The 24,936-nt window shown below is 45.1% G+C and overlaps 2 protein-coding genes across 2 annotated transcripts in view; one reads left to right on the top strand and one right to left on the bottom strand.

Moving 5' to 3' along the window:
• The first annotated feature begins 366 nt into the window (after positions 1-366).
• On the top strand, positions 367-18,517 carry F2 (coagulation factor II, thrombin). Its single transcript, XM_037840456.1, has 14 exons — positions 367-491; positions 915-1,078; positions 1,777-1,801; positions 2,061-2,111; positions 3,580-3,685; positions 3,784-3,920; positions 5,316-5,630; positions 5,966-6,094; positions 6,170-6,296; positions 6,857-7,024; positions 7,544-7,717; positions 7,980-8,161; positions 18,030-18,100; positions 18,251-18,517. Exons 1-14 carry the CDS (start codon positions 413-415, stop codon positions 18,392-18,394), a joined length of 1,872 nt encoding a protein of 623 aa, XP_037696384.1. The 5' UTR covers positions 367-412; the 3' UTR covers positions 18,395-18,517.
• A 2,435-nt stretch (positions 18,518-20,952) lies between these two features.
• Positions 20,953-24,936, bottom strand: part of CKAP5 (cytoskeleton associated protein 5) — a 138,362-nt gene continuing 134,378 nt past the window's right edge. The window contains exons 39-44 of the mRNA XM_037838906.1: positions 24,203-24,391; positions 23,969-24,106; positions 23,420-23,503; positions 23,173-23,332; positions 21,828-21,979; positions 20,953-21,681 (exon numbers count right to left, since the gene is read on the bottom strand). Coding sequence (XP_037694834.1) covers positions 21,436-21,681; positions 21,828-21,979; positions 23,173-23,332; positions 23,420-23,503; positions 23,969-24,106; positions 24,203-24,391 — 969 coding nt within the window. The 3' untranslated portion in view covers positions 20,953-21,435. The remainder of the gene's footprint in view (positions 21,682-21,827; positions 21,980-23,172; positions 23,333-23,419; positions 23,504-23,968; positions 24,107-24,202; positions 24,392-24,936) is intronic.

Raw genomic sequence — 24,936 nt, 5'->3', positions numbered from 1 at the left:
TAGTCTCCTTTAGTCCTCACAGCAAAGTATTGTTATGATTCCCATTGCACAGATGAGGAAACTGAGGCACATAGAGATTAAAGCGACCATCGCCATGTGTTCAGAATGGAAGCTTTGGAGCCATCTTCTGACACACACACACGGCCCAAGTTCTCCCCACGGTCAGGGAGGGAGGGCTGAGAGCCCCTGGTCACACTGACCCTTCCTCTCTGATTTCTTCCCACACCATCCAGCCCTGGTCTCAGGGGGACCTGTCCCCTAGGATGGCAGGGGATGCGCAGGAGGACTTTCTGTCCACTTGTCCCCACGGCCCTGACCGCTGACCTCTCCCTCTGGGCTGATTTCTTCACATTAGTTCAACATTAACCCAGAGGGGTCAGGACGAGCCCTCAGAGTCCCGAGCCGACACGCTATGGCGCACGTCCGAGGCCTGCGGCTGCCTGACTACCTGGCCCTGGCTGCCCTGTTTAGCCTTGTGCACAGCCAGCATGGTAAGGTGGCGGGGGGTGGGGGGGCTTGGAAGCTGGGACGGGCCCACAGCCTGGGGTCTGGGCTCATGGGCTGGGGGCTCCTGGCTTGATAGGGAACACAGAGACCACCCCACCCCCACCCCGCCCCACCCCAGGTGGTCCTCAGCACAAGGCACCCAGCTAGAGGAGGAGCTGGGTCCCCAGTGCTGAGCCATCAGTGGCTGCTTCTCTCTTGCAATGTGTGGAGTGAGCTGGGGGTGATCAATGACCGGAAGGGAGAAGGGAGCCGGTGGGCTATGTTTGGCAGCCTTCTGGGTCCTGCTGCCATCCTAGCCACCCCTTTCGGAAGCCAGCTCAGGGCAGGCCAGCCTTCCCTCCTGCCCCCTCGATGGCCAAGGCGGCCTGGCTCCCTGAGGCCACTGTCCCCCCACCCTCCTTCTACAGTGTTCCTGGGCCCTCAGCAAGCACTTTCGCTGCTCCAGCGGGTCCGCCGGGCCAACAGTGGCTTCCTGGAGGAGGTGCGCAAGGGGAACCTGGAGCGAGAGTGTCTGGAGGAGCAGTGCAGCTACGAGGAGGCCTTCGAGGCCCTGGAGTCTTCCAGCTCCACGGTGAGGGCCAGGCTGCGTGGAGGGAGGGAGAGCCAGGGGTCTCACCAAGTGGGTCTAACTCTAGGACCTCAAACAAGGCAGGGAAGGAACATCGTGGTTCTCTGTTGATCAGTTAAGTCATTGCAACTCTGAGCCCCATTTCACTGGGCTGGTAGGAAGACCAACTTCAGCCACTCTTGGGGGTCCCTTTGCCTGGGCCATGCTGAGGTTCCAGGGTTGGTGAGGCCCCATGATATTGGGAGGCCCTGTGGTCTCAAGACATCTGTCTACATTGTGCGAGCCCCTTGCCCTGGCCCACATGGCATATGCTACTTTTGTACCATCTTTTAGTAGCACAAAGGGCCCTGGGCTTAGGCCTCTGTGTTCCTGGAGCTCTCTGCAGCCTTTCCTTTCCTTTCCCTGGCAGAGCTCACTCCAAGGGCCCACAACCCTCTCTCCAACTGCCTACCCCAGACCAGGGGAATCACTTTTCAGTAGTGGCTGGAGGACAGGGAGGCCCCTCTCTTCCCCGCTCCTCAGTGGGCTTGAGCTTTTGGAAACAAAAGCAGGAAGCTCTGCCATAAACCTCCCCAGAGCCTGATCCCCATGTGATCTGGGTAAGGGATGGGACTATAAGAAGACATAAGTTTACTAAAGCAAACAAAACAAAACACAAAATGGATGCTGGCACAGCCTCACCCTCAGCCCTTGTTTTTCAGGATGCATTCTGGGCCAAGTACACAGGTAAGCACTGGGAAGGGTTTGCTCCAGAAGGGGAGGTCTGGGGACCCCAGTTAGAGAATGTTCTACCCCAGAGAATCTGGTCCGTCTGTCCGTCCATCCATCCATCCATCCATCCATCCATCCATCCATCCATTCACCCATCCATCCATCCATTCACCTGTCTGTCCAGCTCTCTGTTTTGATGTCATCCCACCCACCTTTTACTCCAGCCCGTCCTGTCCCTACCCCTATCCCAAAGATGTTTCTGGCTCTTTTCCAGCTTGTGACTCAGTGAAGAAATCTCGAGAAAAGCTCATTGAATGTCTGGAAGGTGAGGAACTGGTGTGGGAGTCAGGGGGACGGGATGTGAGGGGCAAGCAGACCAAAGAGAGAGGGGCTTGAGCCTGGGAGAGAAGCAGTAGGGGTGGGTTTGGTGTGCCCAGTGGTGGCGGCGTCTACCATCTGACACTGCCTGTTTGTCCCTGTGGTCAAGGATGAGTCTTTGCATCCCCAGCACCTGCCTCTGCCCGGCAGTCAGTAAGATGCTTGATGTTGGAGGAACAAGCGAATGAATGTACAACAGATTCATGTTTAAGGCCTCATTCTCATTTGCCTGACCTGAGCCTCTGCTCACCCCAGTCCGTCTTCGTCTACTCCCAGAGCACAACTCCTGCAATGGCACATTCATTCTCCAAAATCTTTAGCAGCTCCCCATTGTCCACAGAACAAAGCACAGTCTTCTTAGCCTGGTGAGCTTGGCATGCTCTTGGTTTTCCTCCACGTCTAGCCTTACCTCCCATTGCACCAATCACAGACCCAACCTCCCAGCTACTCTGACAGCAAGCACTTATCCAAGCATGCCAAGGTGTTTCTCCTTCCTGGCCCTTGCTCACGTTGTCCCCTGCCTACTGAAAGCTTCCCTGTCCTTCAAGGGCTAGCCCAAAGGCCACCATCTACACGAGCCTTCAGGAAGCCTCCTCCCTCCTCTACAGAACAGACCTTTAGTATGACAATTGGCCCCACTACATGGAACTCTTTAATCACTGGCCATACTTTCATTAATTAAATAACTCAGTCAACATTTTACTAAATTCCTGCTACATGCCAGGCACTGTGTTGGGTGCTGGAGATTCTAAGATAATCAGATACAATCCGTGCCTTCAGAGAGCATACAATATCATGGGAAAACAAACTACAAATCATCAAGGTTTTTCCCTCTTCAAAAAGTTCTATTCAAGGTGCCAAGAGAACAGGGAAGAAGGAGCGTCCAGATTGCCAGTGCAATCAGGGATACTCCCCAGAGGAAGCAGAGTTTGACCTAGCCTTATGGGATGTCCTGATGAACTCTGCATCCCAAGCAGAGGAAACAGCAGGTGCAAAGGCCCTGGGGCATGAGAGAGCCTGGTGAGCCCAGGATTTAGGAGCTGAAATACCAGGACAGATAGACCAAGGCCAGATTGTAGAAGGGCCTTGTTCTTTTTTTCCTCCTGTGAGCCATGAGGAGATGCTGAATATAAGCTCTGTAAGGGCCTGGACCTTGACTATGAACATCTTATTCATCCCTATGTCCTAGAGACCCGGTACAGTGCCTGGCACATGGTGGGCACTCCATGACTATTTGGTGACTATTGTTCAGTGGATTGGAGAACTGCCAGGAGTAGGGGAGATGATGAGTAAATGCTGGCCAAGCGTCGTGGACCTGAGAGAGCTTGGAGGGGCTGGACAGACAGAGCTTTGCTGGGATAAAGGGGGACAAATCCTCAGGCTCCCGATGCTGACCTGGACTGGGGCCTCTGCAGGGAACTGCGCTAAGGGTCTGGGTATGAACTACCGAGGAAAGGTGAACGTCACCCGGTCGGGCATCGAGTGCCAGCTTTGGAGGAGTCGCTACCCGCACAAGCCCAAGTGAGTGATGGGCAGGCCTGTCTGCCCATGGGCTGACTGTAGGGAGCAAGGAGACACTGGGGGCCAGGACCTCCTGCTAACCCCCTTTCCCATTCCAGAATCAACTCTACCACCCACCCCTGGGCTGACCTGCAGGAGAATTTCTGCCGCAATGCAGATGGCAGCACCACCGGGCCGTGGTGCTATACTACAGACCCCACCATACAGAGGGAGGAGTGCAGCATCCCCGTCTGTGGTGAGCCAGGGGCAGTTAGGCATCCATGGTCAAGGCCCAGGGGCCTCCATGGGGCCTGGAGGCCTGGGGTGGGAACCAAGATCCCAGCTTCCTTAGGAGCTGGGCTGGTCACTTAGAACATATGGGGGCCTGTTGGTCAGTGAAGTCGGGAGACCCGAGGGACTCGGCTTCAACCCCCTCCCCCATCTTCCTCCCCAGTCTTGGCTTCCTTATGATGCAGGCTGAATCAAATATGCTTTCCTTCCTGCTCAGGATGCTCCCTAACTGTTTTAGTCCACACGCCCTTTTCTGAGCACCACAGCACAAGACTCATACAGTTCCTCCCTGGGTGACTCTCATCGTTATTTCTCATGGTGTATCAGTTAGCAACCGCCACAATGATGCTGCAAAACAAGCCATCTCAGGGGCCGACACAACAAGCATGTATTTCTCATGTGTTTGTGCGGTGGAATGACATAGGTTGGCTTTGGTTCTGCTCCAAACCCTGGGTCCAGCTGAGCTCAGATCCTCACTAATGGTTGGACCCGGGTCTGCTCCACCTGGTTTCATTCTGGGGCTGAGGCTGAGGGGTGGCAACTCTCCCGGGAAGCTCTTCTCACGAAGACGGCAGAAGCACAAAACAGTACACAGAAACATACCATATATCTCAAGGCCTAGCGTCAGAACTGGTTCAGTCACTTCTGCCCACATTCCATTAGTTTGAGCAGGTTCCCTGCACAAGGCCAACACCAAGTGCAGGAGAAGTAGACACTGCCTCTGCCTGTAAAGTTCCAGGGATTCAAGTAGGGCTAACGAATTAGCACCAGTAATTCCATCTCCCACACATGGGCTGGTATTCTTTGCCCTTTGTGCATCCCTGTTGGACCCAGTGCTTGATCTTGGGCCTGGTCTTATACCAAATTATCAATCATCTTAGCAAAAACAGCTAAGATTTACCAAAGACACACACACACACACACACACACACACACACACACACACGCACAAGGATGATAAATATGTTGCAGGCATGGAACTGAGCATGTAAACATCCTTGGTCAATCCCAGAAGTCTTTCCTGCTGTGCCCCTATACAAACAAAACCCTTAAAAGAGCACTCCAGGCGGTCACTAACAATTGATTAAAGCTAGCGCAAGAGACAAAACCTGGTTACAATCTCTGGCTTATCATGTGCCAGACACTTTATCAGATGCTTATGCTTTATATTCTGTTTAATACATTCAACAACCTTGCGAGGATGGCATCAGCAACCCCTTTTATAAACAAGCAAACTGAAGCTCAGAGAGTTCCCTGGATCACATAGCGAGAAAGCAGCGAGGCGGGGCAGGGAAGCTCTGCCCGCCTGGCTCGGTGCGTGGGCCTGCCCACTCGGCCCCGCTCCCTCCTCACCCCCCAGGCCAGGACAACTTCACCGTGCAGCTCACGCCGCGCTCCGGAGGCACCAAGGTGAAGCCGTCGCTCCCGTGGGAGCCGTGCGTCCCGGAGCGTGGCCGGCACTACCAGGGGCGCCTGGCGGTGAGCGCCCACGGGTCCCCCTGCCTGGCCTGGGCCAGCGCGCAGGCCAAGGCCCTGAGCAAAGACCAGGACTTCAGCCCCGCGGTGCCGCTGGTGGAGAACTTCTGCCGGAACCCAGATGGGGACGAGGAGGGCGCGTGGTGCTACGTGGCTGGAGAAATTGGCGACTTTGAGTACTGCGACCTCAACTACTGCGGTGAGTAGGCAGGGCCGGGACCCGACGCCAAGAGGACAAAGCCCGGAGGGAATAACACCAGCAAGACCGACAGTCACTTCCACGCATCTAAGGTTTACCACGTGCGCACGTGGGCGCGTTCCTTAACTCCTCCCCTTAGCCGGGGGAGATGGGTTCTCTCCCCCTCTTACAGAAGAGTAAACTGAGACCCTGGAGGCCAAGTTACCCAGAATCCCAGGCGCCCCGGCACACTTACCCTCGACCCCAAATTGCCGGCAGGGGGCGCCCGGGAGGTCCGGGGCGGGCGGGTGGCGACCGGCCCGGCTCAGCCCCAGCCGTCGCCTGCGTCCCTGCAGAGGAGCCCGTGGACGGGGAGGCGGTAGACAGGCCGGAGGAGAACCCCGACGGCGCCATCGAAGGGCGCACGTTCACCGACGAGTACCAGCCCTTCTTCAACGAGAAGACCTTCGGCGCGGGGGAGGCAGGTGAGGCCGCGGGCGGCCGCTGGGCCGCGGGGCTGGGGGCTGGGCTCGCCCCTCACGGCGCCGCTTGCTCTGCAGACTGTGGGTTGCGGCCTCTGTTCGAGAAGAAGTCGGCGGAGGACACAGCGGAAAAGGAGCTTCTCGCGTCCTACATCCAAGGGCGCATCGTGGGGGGTTCGGAGGCGGATGTCGGCATGGCGCCCTGGTGCGACCCGGGCCCCTGCCCCATGATCCACTCCCTGGGCGTTCTGCCTCCGCCTCTCCCCCACCTTCCCTCTCCCCTCACCTTCAGCCCTTGGGGGCTGGGGGAGGGCCTCTTTCCCTGTAGGCCCGGGCTTCACAGAATATAGTAGCTTGGCCTTATTCTGCTGCAATCCGTTATGTCTATTATCTCTTCTGCTTCTCACAGCAGTCCTATGAGATGAGGTCTGTTATTTCTCTCATTCTGCAGAAGGCAAAGCTGAGGCCCCGCTAAATCACACTGCTAAAGGCAGGACTTCAGACCACCTCTTTTGACTCCAGAGCTGGGCTAATCTATGCAAACTCTAGACTGGATAAAACTGGGGGTGGGGGACAGACACAAAAGCAGGAGGCAGCCCCTGGGCATCGCATGAACGCCCCAGGTCCCAGAGCAGCCAGGTCAAGCTAAGGTCTGGGTCAGACAGTGGCTCTGTCTAATTATATCTTAAATCTGGGACGTTTCACTTGTAGGGTTGGTGGGGGGGCAGCCCCCGAGCCCTTAACACTTTCTGCTCCCCCTCCCAGGCAGGTGATGCTTTTCCGGAAGAGCCCGCAGGAGCTGCTGTGTGGAGCCAGCCTTATTAGTGACCGCTGGGTCCTCACTGCAGCCCACTGCCTCCTGTACCCGCCCTGGGACAAGAACTTCACAGAGAATGAGCTTCTCGTGCGCATTGGCAAACATCATCGCACCAAGTACAGGACCGGGGTCCATGAGTGCCGGGAGGGGTCCAAGTCCTCCAGAGTGACCATGAAGTGCACTGATGAATTTGGGGCATGTGGGATATGCTTGAACAGCTCCCAGAATATGACATTCTGGCAGGGACTGGGAAATCCCACTGGCCACGTCCTCATTTAGCCTTGGAGCTGGGAACAGAGAAACTAACACTTTGCAGAAAGCAAAATCCTGGTCTGTCCCCAGCTTCCTACTACACCAGCATGTGGCCCAGGGTGTTAGTCCCTGAATAGAGGCTCTTCAGACCAGGGCCTGTGATCTGTGCCCCTGTCCTTGCCCCACAAGCTGCCCTTGCCCTTCTGCGTACCCCCATCTTCCTGGGCTGTCTGGCTCCAAAGCCCTATGCAGCTTTCGGCCTGGCCCCCTCCCCTCACGGTGGCTGACAGTTCACCTTGTCTCCTGGGTCCTGCTCGGGGGACCAGCTGCCCCTCACTGGGTGGGCCTACAGCCTCTCTGTTCCTCTGTTGTGGTCTCTGCAGGTATGAGCGTGGCACCGAAAAGATCTCCATGTTGGATAAGATCCACATTCACCCCAGGTACAACTGGAGGGACAACCTGGACCGGGACATCGCCCTGCTCAAGCTCAAGAAGCCCATCACCTTCAACGACCACATTCACCCTGTGTGCCTGCCCGACAGGGACACAGTGGCCAGGTGCGGCCGCTGGAAGGCCGTTAGCTGAGGGGCAGACATGGGCTGAGTTCTGGGTCTGACTCCGCCATGGTGGAGCTTTGCAGAAGTACCTTCTCTTTTCCAGGCCTCAGTTTCTCAGGGAAAAGGGTGTGTGTGGGTGGGTGACCTCTATAGGTCATTTCTGCCTTGGTGTTTCCGATTTGGGGCTCCATGGGATGGTGTTGGGGCCAGGAGGCTCCTGGAGGAGTCAGGTCTCACCAGATCCTTCTCCCTTCCCCCAAAGGTTGCTCCAGGCTGGATACAAAGGGCGGGTGACTGGCTGGGGCAACCTGAGGGATACGTGGACGACCAGCATAAACGAGGTGCAGCCCAGTGTCCTGCAGGTGGTTAACCTGCCCATTGTGGAGCGGCCCGTCTGCAAGGCCTCCACTCGGATCCGTATCACAGACAACATGTTCTGTGCCGGCAAGTCCTCAGGGCATGGCTTGGCAGGAGGGAGCAGCAGGGACTTAGAGTGGGGGGTGGGTGGGTTTGGGACACGTTAAGAGCAACGACGTGGGTTCCAGTTCTGGCTCAGCCACTTACAAGCCATAACTTTGGGCAAGTTGCTTAACCTCTTGGAGGCGTGCTTTCCTCCTCTGTAAAATGGAGATAAAACCGTCTGTCCCATATGCTTGTTGGGTGAGGGTTAAGCAAGATAGTGTGTTTAAAGTGTATGGTCTCGTGCTAGCCACTGATGAAATGTTTGATATATGTGAAATCAGAGAGCAGCTAGAGGCCATGGGGTGGGAGTGAAGGTAAAAGCCATTCAGTCCTTTAGCAAATATTTACTGCATGCACAATTCTAGATGCTGGGAACAGTAGGGCTCAGACAGACAGTCCCTGGGTCCTCAGAGAGCTTCCTCCCTAGGAGAGACCCTTAATTAACAGATCTAGAACACCAGGTGCTGATAAGTGCTACAAAGAAAAAAGAAGCAGAGGATGAGGGCAAGGGAATCTTCTAAATAGAATGGCCAGAGAAGGCTTCGGTGAGAAGGTAAGCAGAGCTTGGAAGAAGGAAGGAGCTAGCCAGGCATGTTCCAGGGAAGGGCACCCCAGGCCGCGGGAACGGCAGGTGCAAAGGCCCTGAGGTGCATGTGTGCTTGAAGTGTCTGAGGTACAGAAGGCAGGCAGATGGGGCTAGGGTGCAGGAAACCCAGGCAGGGCAGTGGAAGGTGAGGTGAGAGAGGTGGGCAGGCAGAAGACGCAACTTCAAGTAGTGCCATGAAGGACTTCGTGTTTTATTCTGAGTGAGACGGGGAATTATGAGAGTGTTTGGGGAAGGTGAATAAATGATCTAACTTACTTAAATTTTTTTTTTTAAATTTTAATGTCATTTCAGGCTTAGGGAAAATTTGCAAAAGTAATACAAAGAATTCATTTATACCTTCATCCAGGTTCTCCTCTCTCTTTCTACATATTATGTATATGTGTGTGTATGTGTGTGTGATATGTATATGTGTGTATGATGCATGAATGTGTGTATGTATTTGTATATACATGTGTGTATAAACACATACTGTTTGACAGTAATTGTACCCCTAGATACTTGAGTGTGTGTTTCTGAAAAGCAAGGATCTTCTTTTACATGACCACAGTACAATAAACGGAAAATTATTAATGGTGCAATATATTATATGACCTGTAGACCTTATTCAAGCTTTGCCAATTATCCCACGAATGTCTTTTATAGAAAAGAAAAAAAGGGTTTTTCTCACCCAGGATCTAATCCAGATTCACACCTTGCATTTTGTTGTCAGTCTTTGTCAACCCTGATCTTGACCTTTTTGAAGAGTACAGGCCAGTTATTTTGTAGACTGATACTCACTTTGGGTTTGTCTAATGTTTCTCATGATTAGGGTCAGGCTAAGTGATGTTGTGTCCCTCTCAGCGCATCCTGTTAGCAGTCACCGATGATGTCAGTTTGTCCCGTTATTGGTGATATTAACTGTGGACATTTGGTTAAGGTTTATCTGCCAGGTTAACTTGACAAGAACTGTGAAGTTCTTGTCTTCCTTTTGTAATTAGCAAATATCTTGTGGGGAGACACTTTGATAATATGTACCCTGTTTCTTATCAAAATGTTCTCCTACTCATTTCTTCTAGTACTTGGTTTACGTTTTTCTACACTTAGATCCCTGATTCATTTGGAGTTTATTCTTAGGTAATTATTTGTCCCTAGTATTTGTGTGGTACTAGTAAGGTATTCCTATTAATTATAGTCCCTAATATGCAATAGGTAGATCTTTCCGATAAACCATTCTGTTATCAACTCTCTCTACAAATGTCATGCCTTAAAAGTATATCATGCAAACACGTATCTATATTTGTATTGCTGATCTGTGGGATATGCCTTTTACAACTCCTTTCTATCCAATTCGCCTTCAGTACAGCTCTGAAACTTATAATCCTATTAACACACAATCATCACCCCTATCCATCCCCATACCTTTGAATGGGCATCCTTGTCTTGTTCTTGATCTTAGGGGGAAGGCTTTCAGCCTCTCACCGTTGAGTACTATGCTGGCTGTGGGTTTTTCATATATGCCCTTTATCATATTGAGGAAGGTTACTTCAATTCCTGCCTTTGGAAGTGTTTTTATCAAAAAGGGATGTTGAATTTTGTCAAATGCTTTTTCAGCATCTATCGAGATGATTCTTGATTTTTCTCTTTTGATTTATTAATGTGTTGTATTCTGTTGATTGATTTTCTTATGTTGAACCACCCTTGCATGCCAGGACTGAACCCCACTTGGTCGTGGTGTATAATTCTCCTAATGTGCCTTTGGATTTGATTTGAAAGTATTTTGTTGAGAATTTTTGCATCTGTATTCATTAGGGAGATTGGCCTATAGTTTTCCTTTTTTGTAGTATCTTTATCTGATTTTTCTGAGTGATATTAGCTTCATAAAATGAGTTAGTGTTCCTTTTTCTTCAATTTTTTGAAATAGTTTGAGCAGGAACGGTGTCAATTCTTTTTGGAGACTTTGGTAAAATTCCCCTATGAAACCATCTGGCCCTGGGCTTTTATTTGTGCATAGATTTTTGTTGACTGATTGGATCTCTTTGCTTGTGATTGATTTTTTAGGTCTTCTATTTCTTCTTGGGCCAGTCTAGGTTGTTCATGTGTTTACAAGAAATTGTCCATTTCCTCTAAGTTGTCTAGCTTGTTGGCATACAGTTGTTCATGGTATCCTCTTATGATTTTTTTTTTTTTAATTTCTTTGGGATCCGTAATGATTATCCTGCTCTCATTTCTGATTCTGTTTATTTGGGTCTTCTCTCTTTTTGACTTTTATCAGTCTAGCTGATATCAATCTTGTTGATATTCTCAAAGAACCAACTTTTGATTTCATTTACTCTCTCTATTGTTTTATTGTTCTCTGGAACATTAATTTCTGCTTTAATCTTTGTTATTTCTTTTCGTCTTCTTGCTAGTTTGCTGATCATTCTCTAGTCTCTTCAGTTCAGTTAGGTCTTTGGTTTTAGCTTTTTCTTGCTTTTGATGTATGCATTTAGAGCTACAAATTTCCCTCTCAGCACTGTATCCCATAGGTTTTGATATGTCATGTTCTCATTTTCATTCATCTGTAGATATTTACATATTTTTCTTGCAAATCTTCTTTGACCCATTGTTTGTTTAGGAGTGTGGTTGTTTAACCTCCACATACTTGTGAAGGATCTGATTCTTTGGTGGTTGTTGATTTCTGGTTGCATTCCCTTGTGATCAGAGAATGTGCTTTGAATAATTTCAATCTTTTTACATTTATTAAGACTTGTTTTGTGTCCCAGCATATGATCTATCCTGAAGAACGTTCCTTTGGGCCCTAAAGAAAAATGTATATCCTGGTGCATTGAGATGTAATGATCTATGTATGTCTGTTAAGTTTAATTCATTTATCATATTGTTTAGGTTCTCAAATTCCTAATTGTTCTTCTGTCTAGTTGTTCTGTGTATAGAAGAGAGTGATGTATTGAAGTCCCCTACAATTATTGTAGACATGTCTATTGCTCCCTTCAGTTTAGCCAATGTTTGTCTCACGTATTTTGGGCTCCTTGATTGGGCACATAAACATTTATGATTGTTATTTCTTCTTGGTGAATTGTCCCTTTTATTAATATATAGTGTTCTTCTTTGTTTCTTATGACATCTTTGCATTTGAAGTCTATTTTGTCCAATGCTAGTAAAGCTACCCCAGCTTTCTTTTGGTTGCAGCTTGCACGGAATATTTTTTCCATCCTTTCACTTTCAGTCTCTTTGTGTTGCAGGGTCTAAGATGAATCTCTTAAAAACAGCATATCGATGAGTCATTTTTTTAATCCAGTCTCCCATTCTGTATCCTTTTAATTGGAGAGTTTAATTCATTCATATTCAAAGTTGTTACTGTAAAGGGAGTTCTTGAATCAGCCAACTTTTTCTTTGGTTTTTAGTTGTCAGATCTATTCCCCACCCCCACCCCCCCTTTTTTTTCCTTCAAGTTACCCTTCCTAATACTCTTCCATTCTGTGCCCTTCTCCAGGCCTCTCTCTCTTTTCTTTTTTTCTCAGTCAGTAGAGCTCTTTTTAGTATTTCTTGAAGGGCAGGTCCCTTGTTAGCAAATTCTCTCAGCGTTTGTTTGTCTGTGAAAATTTTAAACTCTCCCTCAATTTTGAAGGAGAGCTTTGCTGGATCAAGAATTCTTGACTGGCAATTTTTCTCTTTCAGAATCTTAAATATGTCATACCACTGCCCTCTCGCCTTCATGGTGCCTGCTGAGTAATCAGTATTTAGTCTTATGTTGTTTCCCTTGTGTGTGGTGAATTGCTTCTTTCTTGTTGCGTTCAGAACTTTCTCCTTCTCTTCAGGATTTGACAGTCTGATCAGCATATGTTTCGGAGTGGGTTTATTTGGATTTATTCTATTTTGAGTTCTTTGGGCATCTTTGATTTGCATACTTACGTTGTTTAGAACGGTTGGGAACTTTTCCCCAACTATGTCTCGAAACACTCTTTTAGCCCTTTACTCTTCTCCTTCTGGGACACCAATGATTCTTATATTTGTTTGCTTCATGTTTTCCGTCATTTCCTTGTGATCCATTTCAAAATTTTTAATTTTTTTCACCATTTGTTCTTTTGTGCGTTTGCATTCAATAACTCTGTCCTCTACCTCACCTGTTCTTTCTTCTGCCTCTTCAAGTCTGCTGTTGTGTTTCTGTAGTATAGTTTTAATTTGATCCACAATATCTTTTATTTCCATAAGATCTGCTATTTTTAAATTTACTCTTTCAAATTATTGTTATGCTTTTCTAGTGTCTTCTTGATGTCCTTTATGTCTTTAACCATCTTGTTGAAATTATTTTGGAGATTTGTGTGTACTTCTTTAAAAAATTTTTTGTCTCTTTTGGCTTTTTAATTTATTCATTTGGCTTGTCCATATCTTCTAGATTCTTCAAGTGCCTTATGATTTTCTCTTGGCTTTGGGGCATTTGCTTGTCTTGATAAGGTTATTTTGGGAAATATAGGATAATTTGAGCATTTATATATAATTTGACAGAGCTACAGCTTGCTTGAGTGCAGTTTCCCTATCCTACCAGCAGTTGGTGCTCTCAAGCCATCTTTTACTCTCAAGCGGGTCTTCCCCCAACTTCTGTGTGTTGGGTGGGGTCCAAACTGGGTGGGGATCCAATCAGTGCACCAGTTATCTGTGTGCACTGGGGACTATCTGCCCCGGGGCTGCGATGTGAGCCCTGAGCTGTTCAACAGGGAGTTCACTCAAAGGCACACCCTCCAGCACAAACATGCTCCGCTCCCTGGCTGCCTTGTGCCCACGAGCCTCTGTGGTGTAGGAGGGGCTCCTGGTGCTTCTGTATACCGCCCTCTCCTATCCCCGCTTCTTGCCAGTGCATCCCCCCACATTTCCATGGGGGGAGAGTAAATGCTGCCTCCTGGATTCCCTCACAGGAGCTCCCGGCCATATGGATGTGGTGGATCACCTCCCCAGCTAACTGCCAGGGTGGGTGCATGGGAGTGGAGAGCTGCTGCTCACTCCCATTTCCAATGGTCATCTCAACTGCTGCCGGCCCAGGAGGCAGTCCCAGCCAGATAAACTCAACCAGTCCCTGGAGGCAACGTTTCTCAGCGTTTTTTTCCCCACGTCCCCACCATGAACTGTAGGGTTCCCTCTGTGGTCAGTCACACCCCGAAACCATGGTCCAAGGCATCCTCCAGCCCCGCCCTAGTTTCTTTCATGAAAGAGTAGCCTACTCCACCTCACGCACTCTGCCATCTTCCTGGAGGTCTAGAGTATGTTTTAATATCTGGTGGGCTAATCCTCTCTTGTAGCTTTTCTTTTTCAATGTTTGCCTTGCAATTCTTGCATATTTGTTTTTCTATATGTACTTTAAAATCAACCTGCCCTGCTTCATAAAAATGCTTTTGAGTATTTTTACTGGGATTGTGTTCAATCTATAGATTAATTTAGGGAGAACTGACTTTTTTTTTTTCCTCCTTTCTGGGAACAAGAACTATTTTCCCCTTTGTTTATGTCTGCTCTGTTGTCTTTGCAGAGTGCTGCAATGTGTTCTTTTAAGATTTTTCATTCTTGGCTCTTCTTAGTTCATCTATTTGTACTTTCTCCCTTATTTTTTCTTGAGTAAACTAGCTAGTGGTTTGCCTGCCTTGAAGAAAAATTAAAAACCAAAACACAAAACCAAGCCCCAAAAAACCCCACGAAAAACCTGTAGGATTTTGATTTATTAGCCTGATGGTTTTTCCTATTTTCTACCTCATTAATTTCTTTTATCTTTTTTTTCTATGCTTCCTTTTTGTTTACTTTGCTGTTCTTTTTCTAGTTTTTTGAGCTGAGAATTTCAGTTTTCACTTTTTAAAATTTTTATTGAGTAGGGCTATGCATTTTCCTCTGTTCACTGTTTTAAATGTATCCAATAGATTCTGATATGTAGTGTTTTCATTTTTTTTTTAGAAATTCCATAATTTCAATTTTTATTTCTCTTTCACTCAAGAGTTGCTTAATAGGCAGATTTGAAATTTCAAGATGAGCGGGATTTTTGTGTTTTGATTTTGTTAATTTCATTTTTCTGCACTGTGATCAGAAGTTATTGTAATATTTCTACTTTATGGTACTGATGTGTTTATTTTTGGAGGGGGAGCTGTTTGATCAATTTTTGTGTTACATGTGTGCTTGAGAAGTTAGTTTTCTATGTGTAAAATTTGATATATCCACAAATGTACTTTATTACTTGTTATCTAGGTCTTTTATAGCCTTACTTTTTTTTTTTTTTTTTTTTTTTAATCATCATTTTATTGAGATATATTCACATACCACGCAGTCATACAAAACAAATTGTACTTTCGATTGTTTACAGTACCATTACATAGTTGTACATTCATCACCTAAATCAATCCCTGACACCTTCATTAGCACACACACAAAAATAACAAGAATAATAATTAGAGTGAAAAAGAGCAATTGAAGTAAAAAAGAACACTGGGTACCTTTGTCTGTTTGTTTGCTTCCCCTACTTTTCTACACATCCATCCATAAACTAGACAAAGTGGAGTTTGGTCCTTATGGCATTCCCAATCCCACTGTCACCCCTCATAAGCTACATTTTTATACAACTGTCTTCGAGATTCATGGGTTCTGGGTTGTAGTTTAATAGTTTCAGGTATCCACCACCAGCTACCCCAATTCTTTAGAACCTAAAAAAGGTTGTCTAATGTGTGCGTAAGAGTGCCCACCAGAGTGATCTCTCGGCTCGTTTTGGAATCTCTCTGCCACTGAAGCTTATTTCATTTCCTTTCACATCCCCCTTTTGGTCAAGAAGATGTTCTCCATCCCACGATGCCGGGTCTACATTCCTCCCCGGGAGTCATATTCCATGTTGCCAGGGAGATTCACTTCCCTGGGTGTCTGATCCCACGTAGGGGGGAGTATAGCCTTACTTTTAGTTCGCTTGACATTATATAAGTTTGGTGTATTAACATCGATTATAAATATGTTTCTATGTCCCCTTGCTTCTCATGTAGTTTTTGCTTTATAAAATGTGGTTGCTATGTTATTTGGTGTGTAGATGTTTATAACTATTATATCTTCACTGCAGATTGTGGCTTTTAGAATTAAAAAGTGTCCTTGTCACTTTTTTTGACTTGAATTCTTGCCCAATTTCAGGATCACTATCTGTGCTCTCTTATTGTTTCCAGTTGCCTGAGGTCCTTTTGCTTTTATGAACTGCTTTGTTTTAGGCATGTCTCATATAAATATAGGGTTGGGTCTTGTCCTGTGAGCCAAATTGAAAATCTTTTTCTTTTTTAATAGTTGAATTAAGCCCATTAATATTGATATGATAGCTATATTTGGTATCATCTCTCATGTATTACTTTGTAATGATTATGCTTTTTATGTTTCATTTGTACCTTCCTCTATTGCTTTATTATTTAAAAAATATGTTTAGGAAGGTTTGAGTTTTGTTCTAGTGATTATCTTTGTGCTTACACCTCTTTTTAAATGCCCTTAGTTGCGTGTTTTCTTATATAACCTTTTTAAAAAATGCTATTTTATTGAGGTATTCACACACCATACAACCCATCCAAAGTATACATTCACTACCTCACCATTTTATCACTTAGTTGGGCATACATCCTCATGATCAATTTTAGAACATTTTCATTACTATAACCTTTTAATTGTACCTTTGAACTCTCACCTATTGGTTATACAACAATCAGTGAACTGATTTTACTTTCCTTTTTTCTCCTCTCTTATTTTTAGTTGCATTATTTCTGCTTTCTCAGAACAGTTCATCAGTGCTTTTACTGAAGTTACTCCATTCATCTCTTGGTTGGAAGAAGCTTGTGTGCTAGTAGATTCTTCAAGAAGGGTCAGGGGTGTAGTATTTCCCAAGTTGAACAGTTGATAACTGGTTTTCTGTAGCATTGACACCTGAGGGTAAACTTAGTAGCTATAAAGTCCTTGGTTCATATGCTGGAGTTTTCTTTATGGATTTTATATTATTTTTGTAACTGTCTTATAAATCTGAAATTATTTCAAAATACAAAGTTGAAGAAAAATGAAACAAAAATCCTTGATTCACCCTTTTTTTCCTTGATGTGTTTTGAAAATGCAGCTTTATTGTTGATTGCTTTGTATTTTTTGACGTGTGACGCCAGTCTAATTCTTTTGCCTTTGTAAGTTATTTGGTCTTTTTTTGCTTGGAGGCCTTGGGGATTTTTTTTCTTGATCTTTGAAGTCTAACAGTTTTACTAGGATATGTCTGAGAGCTGATCACTTCAGGTCAGTTTTGCCAGGCATCCCTGAATTCCTTTCAATATGTAGAATCAAATCATCTTTTATTTCTGTGAAGTTTTCTTGGATAATATTCTAAATTGGTTCTGTTCCATTGTTTTTTATTCTTTGCCCTAGTTTCATTTCAACCACTTTCTGCTTTTTATTTCTTCCAATTTTTTTATTGATTTGTTTTTAATGCTAATTAAATCTGTTTCTGATTCATGGTGTTTTTTTCACATCCCAAAAATTTGCTTGAGGATAAATATGTTTGGAGTGTTCAGTTTTCTTCTGTTTCATGGTTGTGTTTTGGGGAAAATTTTCATTAGCTGAGGTATTTTTACCCTTATTTTGTTTACTTATGGCATCTTTATATAGATTTATTTAGTTTTCCTCTATTCATTTTGTGGAATTGGGGTTACTTACAAGATTCCCTATTCAATTGCATCCTCTTCTTTTATCTAGTAGATAGTATTTTTCCATCCTCATCCCTACATAAGTTTTAGAATTCTATATACAATTAAATAGATTAATTTGAAGTTTGGATGCTCTCTGTATTCTAGTCATGCTGAAGGTGTGGTTTGTTTGCATGTAGGATTTTATTATTGTTCTTCATTTTGTTCTGTATTGTTTGAGGAAGATAAGTGGGAAAATTCAGTTAAAGGCTACCACCCTTATCCTCAGCTACCTGTAAGTCTAACTTACTTTTTAAAAGAGTCATTCTGCCTGCTGGCTGAAGGGTGGGTTTTTTAAGTGGGTGAAAGTAGAATGAGGGAAACTAGTGGGTCACTGGAGAGGTGGATATGATTTGGCCAGGCATAGAGAAATGAGAAGTGATTGGATTAGGGATATATGCTGAAGGCAGAGCTCAAGGATTGAATACTTGGGGTGATGGAATGAGGAGTCAGGGATGACTAGAAGAGAGTAGGCAGACACTCACCCTCCGTATCTCTTGAAGGGGAGCAACTGAAGAATGAGCTATGCTCCTGAATACTGCTGTTCTCTCTCAAGGTTACAAGCCCGATGAAGGGCAACGAGGGGATGCTTGTGAAGGCGACAGTGGAGGGCCCTTTGTCATGAAGGTAAGCTTCTCTCAAGGCCAGGGACTGGTGGGTAGATCTTTGTGTGTGTGTGTGTGGGGGGGGGCGGGTGGGTGAGGAGGGACCCCAGTTTTCAGAAACAGCTGCTTGGCAGCGTAATACTTGAATTGAAATCCCATGTCTCTTCCTCAGAGCCCCTACAACAAACGCTGGTATCAAATGGGCATCGTCTCATGGGGTGAAGGCTGTGATCGGGATGGGAAATATGGATTCTACACACATGTGTTTCGCCTGAAGAAGTGGATACAGAAAGTCATTGATCGGTTTGGAGGATAGCGGGCCACCCACATTCCTGGCTCCTCACTGCAAACATGACAGAAACCAATCCAGTGAAAGAATTTTTTTTTCTGGTTTGTTTCTACAAGTATGGTTCCCAATAAAAGTGACTCTCTCAATGAGCTTCAGTGCTTCCCAGTGCTGTTCATAGCCAGCTCCCTGGACTGGGTCTGAGAGAACTTAAAGAATCCAGCACCTCCAGAAAAGGGCCAGAGGAGAGGGGAGCTGGAAGCTTGAATTTATGAGCACTTAGAATGTCCTAGATTTGGGGCTTTAACGGATTATCTCATGTAATCCCCACAAGAGATAGGTACTATCCTCATAAGAGGTAGGTAGGCTGAGGTTTGAAGTCAAGTACCTTGCCTCAGTTTACACAGCTAAGAAGAGGCAAAGCTAGGACATGAAATGTGGTCAGAAGATACTGAGGCCTGTGCTTTTAGTCACTCTGCTATAAGGGCTCCAAGGAGCTTGTTCTTGGACCAGAGAAGAGGCAGGAGGGTAGGTATGGTGAGGGGTGGGTAGATTCTAGTGAGTCCCTATATCTTTCCTCATGTCATTAAAATCATGTCAAGTTTATGTCTTGACATGCTCAGTATTTAAAAGGCCTTCATTTTAGAGTACTGTGAGCCCAGTGGTTAGGCTTGGGCCTTAGTGCCAGGCTGCCTGCGTTCTTATTCTGGTTCCACCCTTAATAGATAAAGTCATTACCCTTCTTGAACCTAAGTTTCTTTATATATAAGTTGTATGTAATGATATTACTTACCTCATAAGGTGACGATTAAATGTGATAATTTACATAAAGTACTTAGTATAATGTTTAGTTCCTGGTAGGCTCTCCATAAGTCATTGTCACAGTTTTTCTCACTACTGCCTGGCAGCTGGAATAGAGGTCTGGGTTGGCAGGTTAAAAGTTCTTCCTCTGCCACTTACCATCTCCTCTGGTCCTTGCAAGTAGCATATTGGGGTTTTTGTGTCCCAGAATTTCTTTTCACACAGCCATTATTGTACTTCATAAATTATGAAGTGGGACCAGCAGAGTATGTAAGTAAAAGGTATCGCAGCATATTCTCCAAGGTTGCTGTCGGCAGATGTCACTGGTGGGGAAGGAGGGAGGGAGCATGGCTCTAACCCATTGCTGTCCTTCCACATGGCTCTACCAGTTTCCTAGCTATACTATGTTGCATTACTATTCCTGTTAAATGCATTTATGATTCAGAGGGAACCAGACACTATAGCCAACAACAGGTGTGATAGTGAGTTTTAACTTGTGTGACATGCTAATCAATTGATAAGTATCTGGAGGATTAGGCTGAGACGTCTCATTTCTGAGCCCAGAGGGAAGGAGTGAAGACTGTCTGCCTTGGGTATAGGATAGGGGAGTGGAGCAGGGATGCCACGTGGTTACCATTGCTGCCCTAGGATCTTCCACTAACGTGCATGGTTTAAAGGGGCAAGGGACCTAAGGCTGGTGGGTATTCTTACCCTTTATTTTTTTATTTTTCAATGTTCCCATTTTCTAATACATGAAGGAACAGATAACTAGTACTGAATTCTTTGCCCTAATTCTTTGTTTTTGGTTGACCAGAAAGCAGGGTAAAATCTGGAAATTCAGTGAGCTTGCAGGACCTTGGTAGTCCAGAATTTTAACCAGAGCAAGGGGTGAAAGGATTAAGAATTAGTTGTAATACTGACTCTGCTTTGTAAACAAGAGTATGTATTCTCACAAGAACACTTCCCTCCAACCTATAGTTGTCTGGGTTGTAAGCTCTGGGCACTTTGGTTTTTCAGGTTAGCTGTGCTAATACCAGACCTGAGCAGACACTTCTATAGCACTGAATTCCTCCATCTTCCCTCCAGTGAACCCATACCCGCTCCCATGTTCCTACTGTAAGGAGGAGAGGGAATTTCAAGCAGTGTAGAGGGCACCTGAAAATGATGACTGAAATCAACAGAGGATTCATTTTTCTGTCAACCTTTCATTTCTTGAACACCAGTCTTCAAAGTGGGCTAGAAAAGTTCCTTTGAACTCAATGATTGCCCAAAAAAGTCTTCACTGGATCCAGAATCTCTTAGTCTTGAAGAGGTCTTCTGACTGTGGAGGGAAGTCCCTGAGGAATTTATTCTAAAGGTCAATCCTCAGTATTTCTGGTATTTTGAAGGAATTGTTAATCTGGACCCAAACTGACTCAGATAACCAAGCAGGAAGCTCCTAAGTTCCCCCATCCTCCGTTAGTCAAATGAACTCAAATCCATTTGTGGGGTGAGAATCCCTGTAGCACAGCCAGTCCCTGGGCACAATTTCAGATGCACTTGGGCTGGAAAGTGGTTGGATGCCTAAGAGCACATTAATACCATGGCGATGACAGGAAGAAGTCACAACCAAAACCTCAAAACAGGGAAGGAGAGGATTTCTCTGTTTTCTTAAGAGCTGCCCAAGGAAAGCTAGAGAGTCAGGTTCCTCCTATTCCAAAGGAGTAAAAGAGAGCTCCAAGGAGTGAACCAGGAAAAAGTGACAGAAAGAGCTGCCTCAACTCTCCCAGATATGGGGCATCTTGGGAGACAGGTATAGTTAATGCAAACTTTATTTACAAAAGACTCTTAAATTAGTTGTATCATGCCATGCATTCATACAGAATACAGTGACCCTTCAGGACTACAGGGAGAAGCGCTAACAAAAGAAAACTATTAAAGAGTTTAGAATAGTTAAAAGCTAGGAAAGATTAGGACAACTTTACAAATGGGTAATTAAAAATAAAACAAAAAGAAAAAGTATATGGTGACTAGTCTGAGCTGAGAGGAGAGCAGCTGTTTACAAGTCTGTACACTAAACTAATACACAGACAGTCTTCTAGAGAGGCAGGATGCTGACAGAGAGAGCAGAGTATGTACAAATACTTGTGCCACAATCACTCCTCCCTCAGATCCATGTATGATACATACAACCAGTGTGTGTACACTAGGCCTGCCAAGGCCACTTTAAACTATGAGGACTTCTAGTTTAGTAAACTAAAGCTGCAGGGTGCCAGGGGAATGGGGTAGCTTCATTTGCGACTGCTCTTTATTCTCTCCAGTCTTTTTTTCAAGTCATCAATGTTAGCTGTGGAGGAGGAAGATGTGGTCATGGTTCCTGAAGAGTGAGTCTGGTTAGAATCCAGGTCTGAATGCTGGTGCTGCTCCCGGGACTCGCGGAGCTGAGACAGTTTGCTGTGGAGCATGTCTGTGGAGGAGGCGACAGTAGGAACTGCTGGTTTGGAGAGCAAAGAGGTCAATGAAGGCCGGTCATCTTGCTATTGAGAGAAGAAGAGACATCGTCTAAGCAGGTCAAGATGCAAAAACATCTCCTAAGACTGAGCCACTTCTCTGTGGGCTGGCCTGCCCTTGGCCTGGCCTGTCATCGCCCTCCCTGACCCACACAGAGGGGAGGGAGCAGTACCTTTGTATTGTCCAGACCACATCGCTGTCGGAGGATTTTTAGCCTTTCCAGGTAGACAGATGGTCCCACCTCTTCTCCATTTGTGTTACCTAAGGAGGACACTGTGCTTGTGGGGGTGGGAACACATGTGACTTCCATCTGAGGGGAGATGCCTTAGAAAGGAAAATGCATAAAGAATATTCAGATAAATGAACACCCTACTTCTGGGCTCCCTGGCTGATCTGTCACCAAAGGGGACAATTAAGATTTTCCTGGAGCTTGAATATCTACACTAAACTTAAAAACTAAAAAATCCACAAGAATTCACCTGGGCTTGGTGGTGAAGAGTGCACAGAAATATACACGATAAGCTTGATGGGAACTGCAAGAACTGATTCAGAAGGACGAATGTATGTTGGGCCATTATGCGTTATGCAGGGGGTTGTATTTCAGCAACCCCAGGTCTTAATCCTGAAACTTGGACAATCCAAATAACCTAAGCAACCCAAGCTACTGTGTACCCAAGTATACTGTAATTGCCCAAGTGAAGAACATGAAGACCTTACATGTTTTGAAGAATTCCACTAGATTCAGACCATGTGCTACACACAGGAAAGCTCTTATTCAAACCTATAGAGGACAGCAAGGAGCTCAAGGCTATGGTGTATTCATGAGGAAAAGTGGGAGAAGCTGAAGTGCCCAACAAATATCTTAAAGCGGAGATAGGAGTGAGGGCATCCAACCCCCCGCACTAAGATCAATATTCTGGCAGAAGAGGGAATAAACCAAAACCAAACTAAAAATCCATCACAGTTCCTAAATTTCTGAAAAGAAATACTAGCAAAATGTAGGCCTTTAAAATAATTAATTCAAACTCAATGAAAACGTATGACACAGGCCAAAAAGACAAGGAAGGCACTAGAAAGAAAAACTCCCTCATGGTAAATAGAAGAATAAAACAAGTTACTCTAGGAAAAATGGTATTCTTTAATGTAAAGATGAGAACTTTCTAAAGGGTGGAAAATAAATGAAGAACAATTTAAAAGTCAGCAACAGGAGGTATTTGAATATGCTAAGGCAAGAAACCAATTTAGTTCTCAGTGGGGTCACGTCTTATGTTGCAAATGTGCTGTTTAGACTAAAAATATAAAATGTTGGACATCAACCAGAAAGATCTTTGGAAATGAGAAAACGAAGCCCTACCCTTACTGACCAAACCACGATCTGTCCATACCTGGCATACCATTTGACATTCTGCTCATCACACTTCAAGAAAAAGATTTTTAAGGTCTTGGAGAAGGGTAATTTAAGGGGTCAAAAGGAAAAAAAAGGATGATTTAAGAGAACACAACTGATGAAACCATACCTGTTGAAGTGTGAATTCGGCCTTTGCCTTCCCTCTCCATCTCAATTACCCGAAGGCCTCTCTCAACATAGCTCTGGAAAAACTGTGAAGAATTTTTCAGAAATGGCTCAATGTCAGCATCTGAATATTTCTTCTTATATTCATACAACTCTGCTAGGCCCTGGTCAACAAAAAGGGGTGGGGGTGGATGTTAGTTAGTGACTCCATAAAGCACATCCCGAGTTGCGCTTATCCCTTTCCCTCTCACCTCTTTAGTGTTTTCCTTAGAACCAATCTTCTTAAAAATCTCAGCTAAGAAATCATTCACTTTGGCCTTTGATGATTTTTCATCCTGAAAAGTTAAAAGACACAGGAAGGACTATTTAGACTTGAGTTACTAATTAGGAATCAACCATTTAATATGAACTAAAAATATCTCAAAATTTGGACCTTATTGGAAACACTAATATTCTGGGTTACTGAATGCCTCCAGTCTGAGGTTTTCAACTAAATTTGATGAAGAAAGTCCTGATCCTTCCCTATTAAACAGAGCTCACAGATTTATTTGGTGACCAATGTCTTTAATAGACACAGAAAACTTTCTTAGGGATCTAGAAGTTCATGGTTATAATTAGTTTATATTAAAAAATGTGATGGTGGAAATGGTTAAAGCGTCACGGCAGGGGATGGGTTTGACCAATCCCTGAGCCTTCATCTTAGACCCTCAGAAAGACAGGCTCTAAGGGGCTTACACCTTAGACAAGATCACTTTCAGGACAACCTCATTTCCCTCAGTCTTTCGAGTCAGGACACTCACTATTCGAGATGCTCCCTTTTCTGTATCCTTATCAGATTTGCTCCCAGTCTGGTCCATACTGTGCTTCATCATCCGGCAGAGATGGGCCTCCAGCTCAGACTCATTCTTGTTGTCAATCATTGTTAGGTGGTCTAGAATCTGAGGGAGACACATATGCACATTCAAATGGGAGTAATGCCATTTCAGGATGTTCTCTCAAGCTTCCTCAGGAACTGGTTAACTGTTCTCGCTCACCTTGGGCCCTTTTAATTTGCATAAGGTGTGCAGCAGGGTCTTTAGGGTTCTTATGGGAAATTCACTTTTGCATTGCTTCAGTTTCTCTTTGGGGAAGACCTTCATGAAAATATGTATATCCAGAAGAATTCTGTCCAGGTTAATGCTGTTGATGGTATCAGGCAATAGTCGAACCATTCTCCAAAGACACTATTGAAAAAAGAAACCAAAGTTAGAAGAAGTGACTAAAGAATGAGGATAATTTCTGTCATTCCTCATCTTCCCTAAGTTCTGGGATCATTTCTAAACGATGATCAGGTAGCTATATATATATATATATATTTCGTCTTTCAAATTTAGCTGCTAAAACATGAATAACTTTAGTCACATCAATCTGGCTTAAGTGACAAATCATCCATCTGATCATCCATCTCCACTCTTCCCTCCCATCCCCTAGAGATAGGGGCCTTAAATGATCTGAAAATGTGGAAATTATGTCTGGAGTTTGCTTGGTACCTAAGGGTAAGTAATTCATATTAACAAAATCCAACCTGAGGAAACAAAATTACTGATATGGTACATTAACAATATTGTTATTGTTATGTTCCTTTGGAGTCTTCTATCAGAGACCAAAGTATTATAGGGTTATACACATGTTTTTTCCAAACAGGTAAGAAATTTGTCTCCAAACATAAAGCCACCAACTTCTAAACTCAGGTTTCAAACCTCTTTCTTGCCTTTTGATTCTAGAATTG

This window comes from Choloepus didactylus, chromosome 6 (genome assembly GCF_015220235.1).
Source record: "Choloepus didactylus isolate mChoDid1 chromosome 6, mChoDid1.pri, whole genome shotgun sequence".
NCBI lineage: Eukaryota > Metazoa > Chordata > Mammalia > Pilosa > Megalonychidae > Choloepus > Choloepus didactylus.
This window is presented reverse-complemented; position numbering and strand designations above follow the sequence as displayed.

Bases quoted from the DNA above. Each gene is read 5' to 3' on its own strand.
- F2 (XM_037840456.1), top strand. From the start codon at position 413: ATGGCGCACGTCCGAGGCCTGCGGCTGCCTGACTACCTGGCCCTGGCT. The intron at 1,079-1,776 runs GTGAGGGCCAGG...CTTGTTTTTCAG, and splicing joins TGGAGTCTTCCAGCTCCACG to GATGCATTCTGGGCCAAGTA. The intron at 7,718-7,979 runs GTGCGGCCGCTG...CTTCCCCCAAAG, and splicing joins GACAGGGACACAGTGGCCAG to GTTGCTCCAGGCTGGATACA.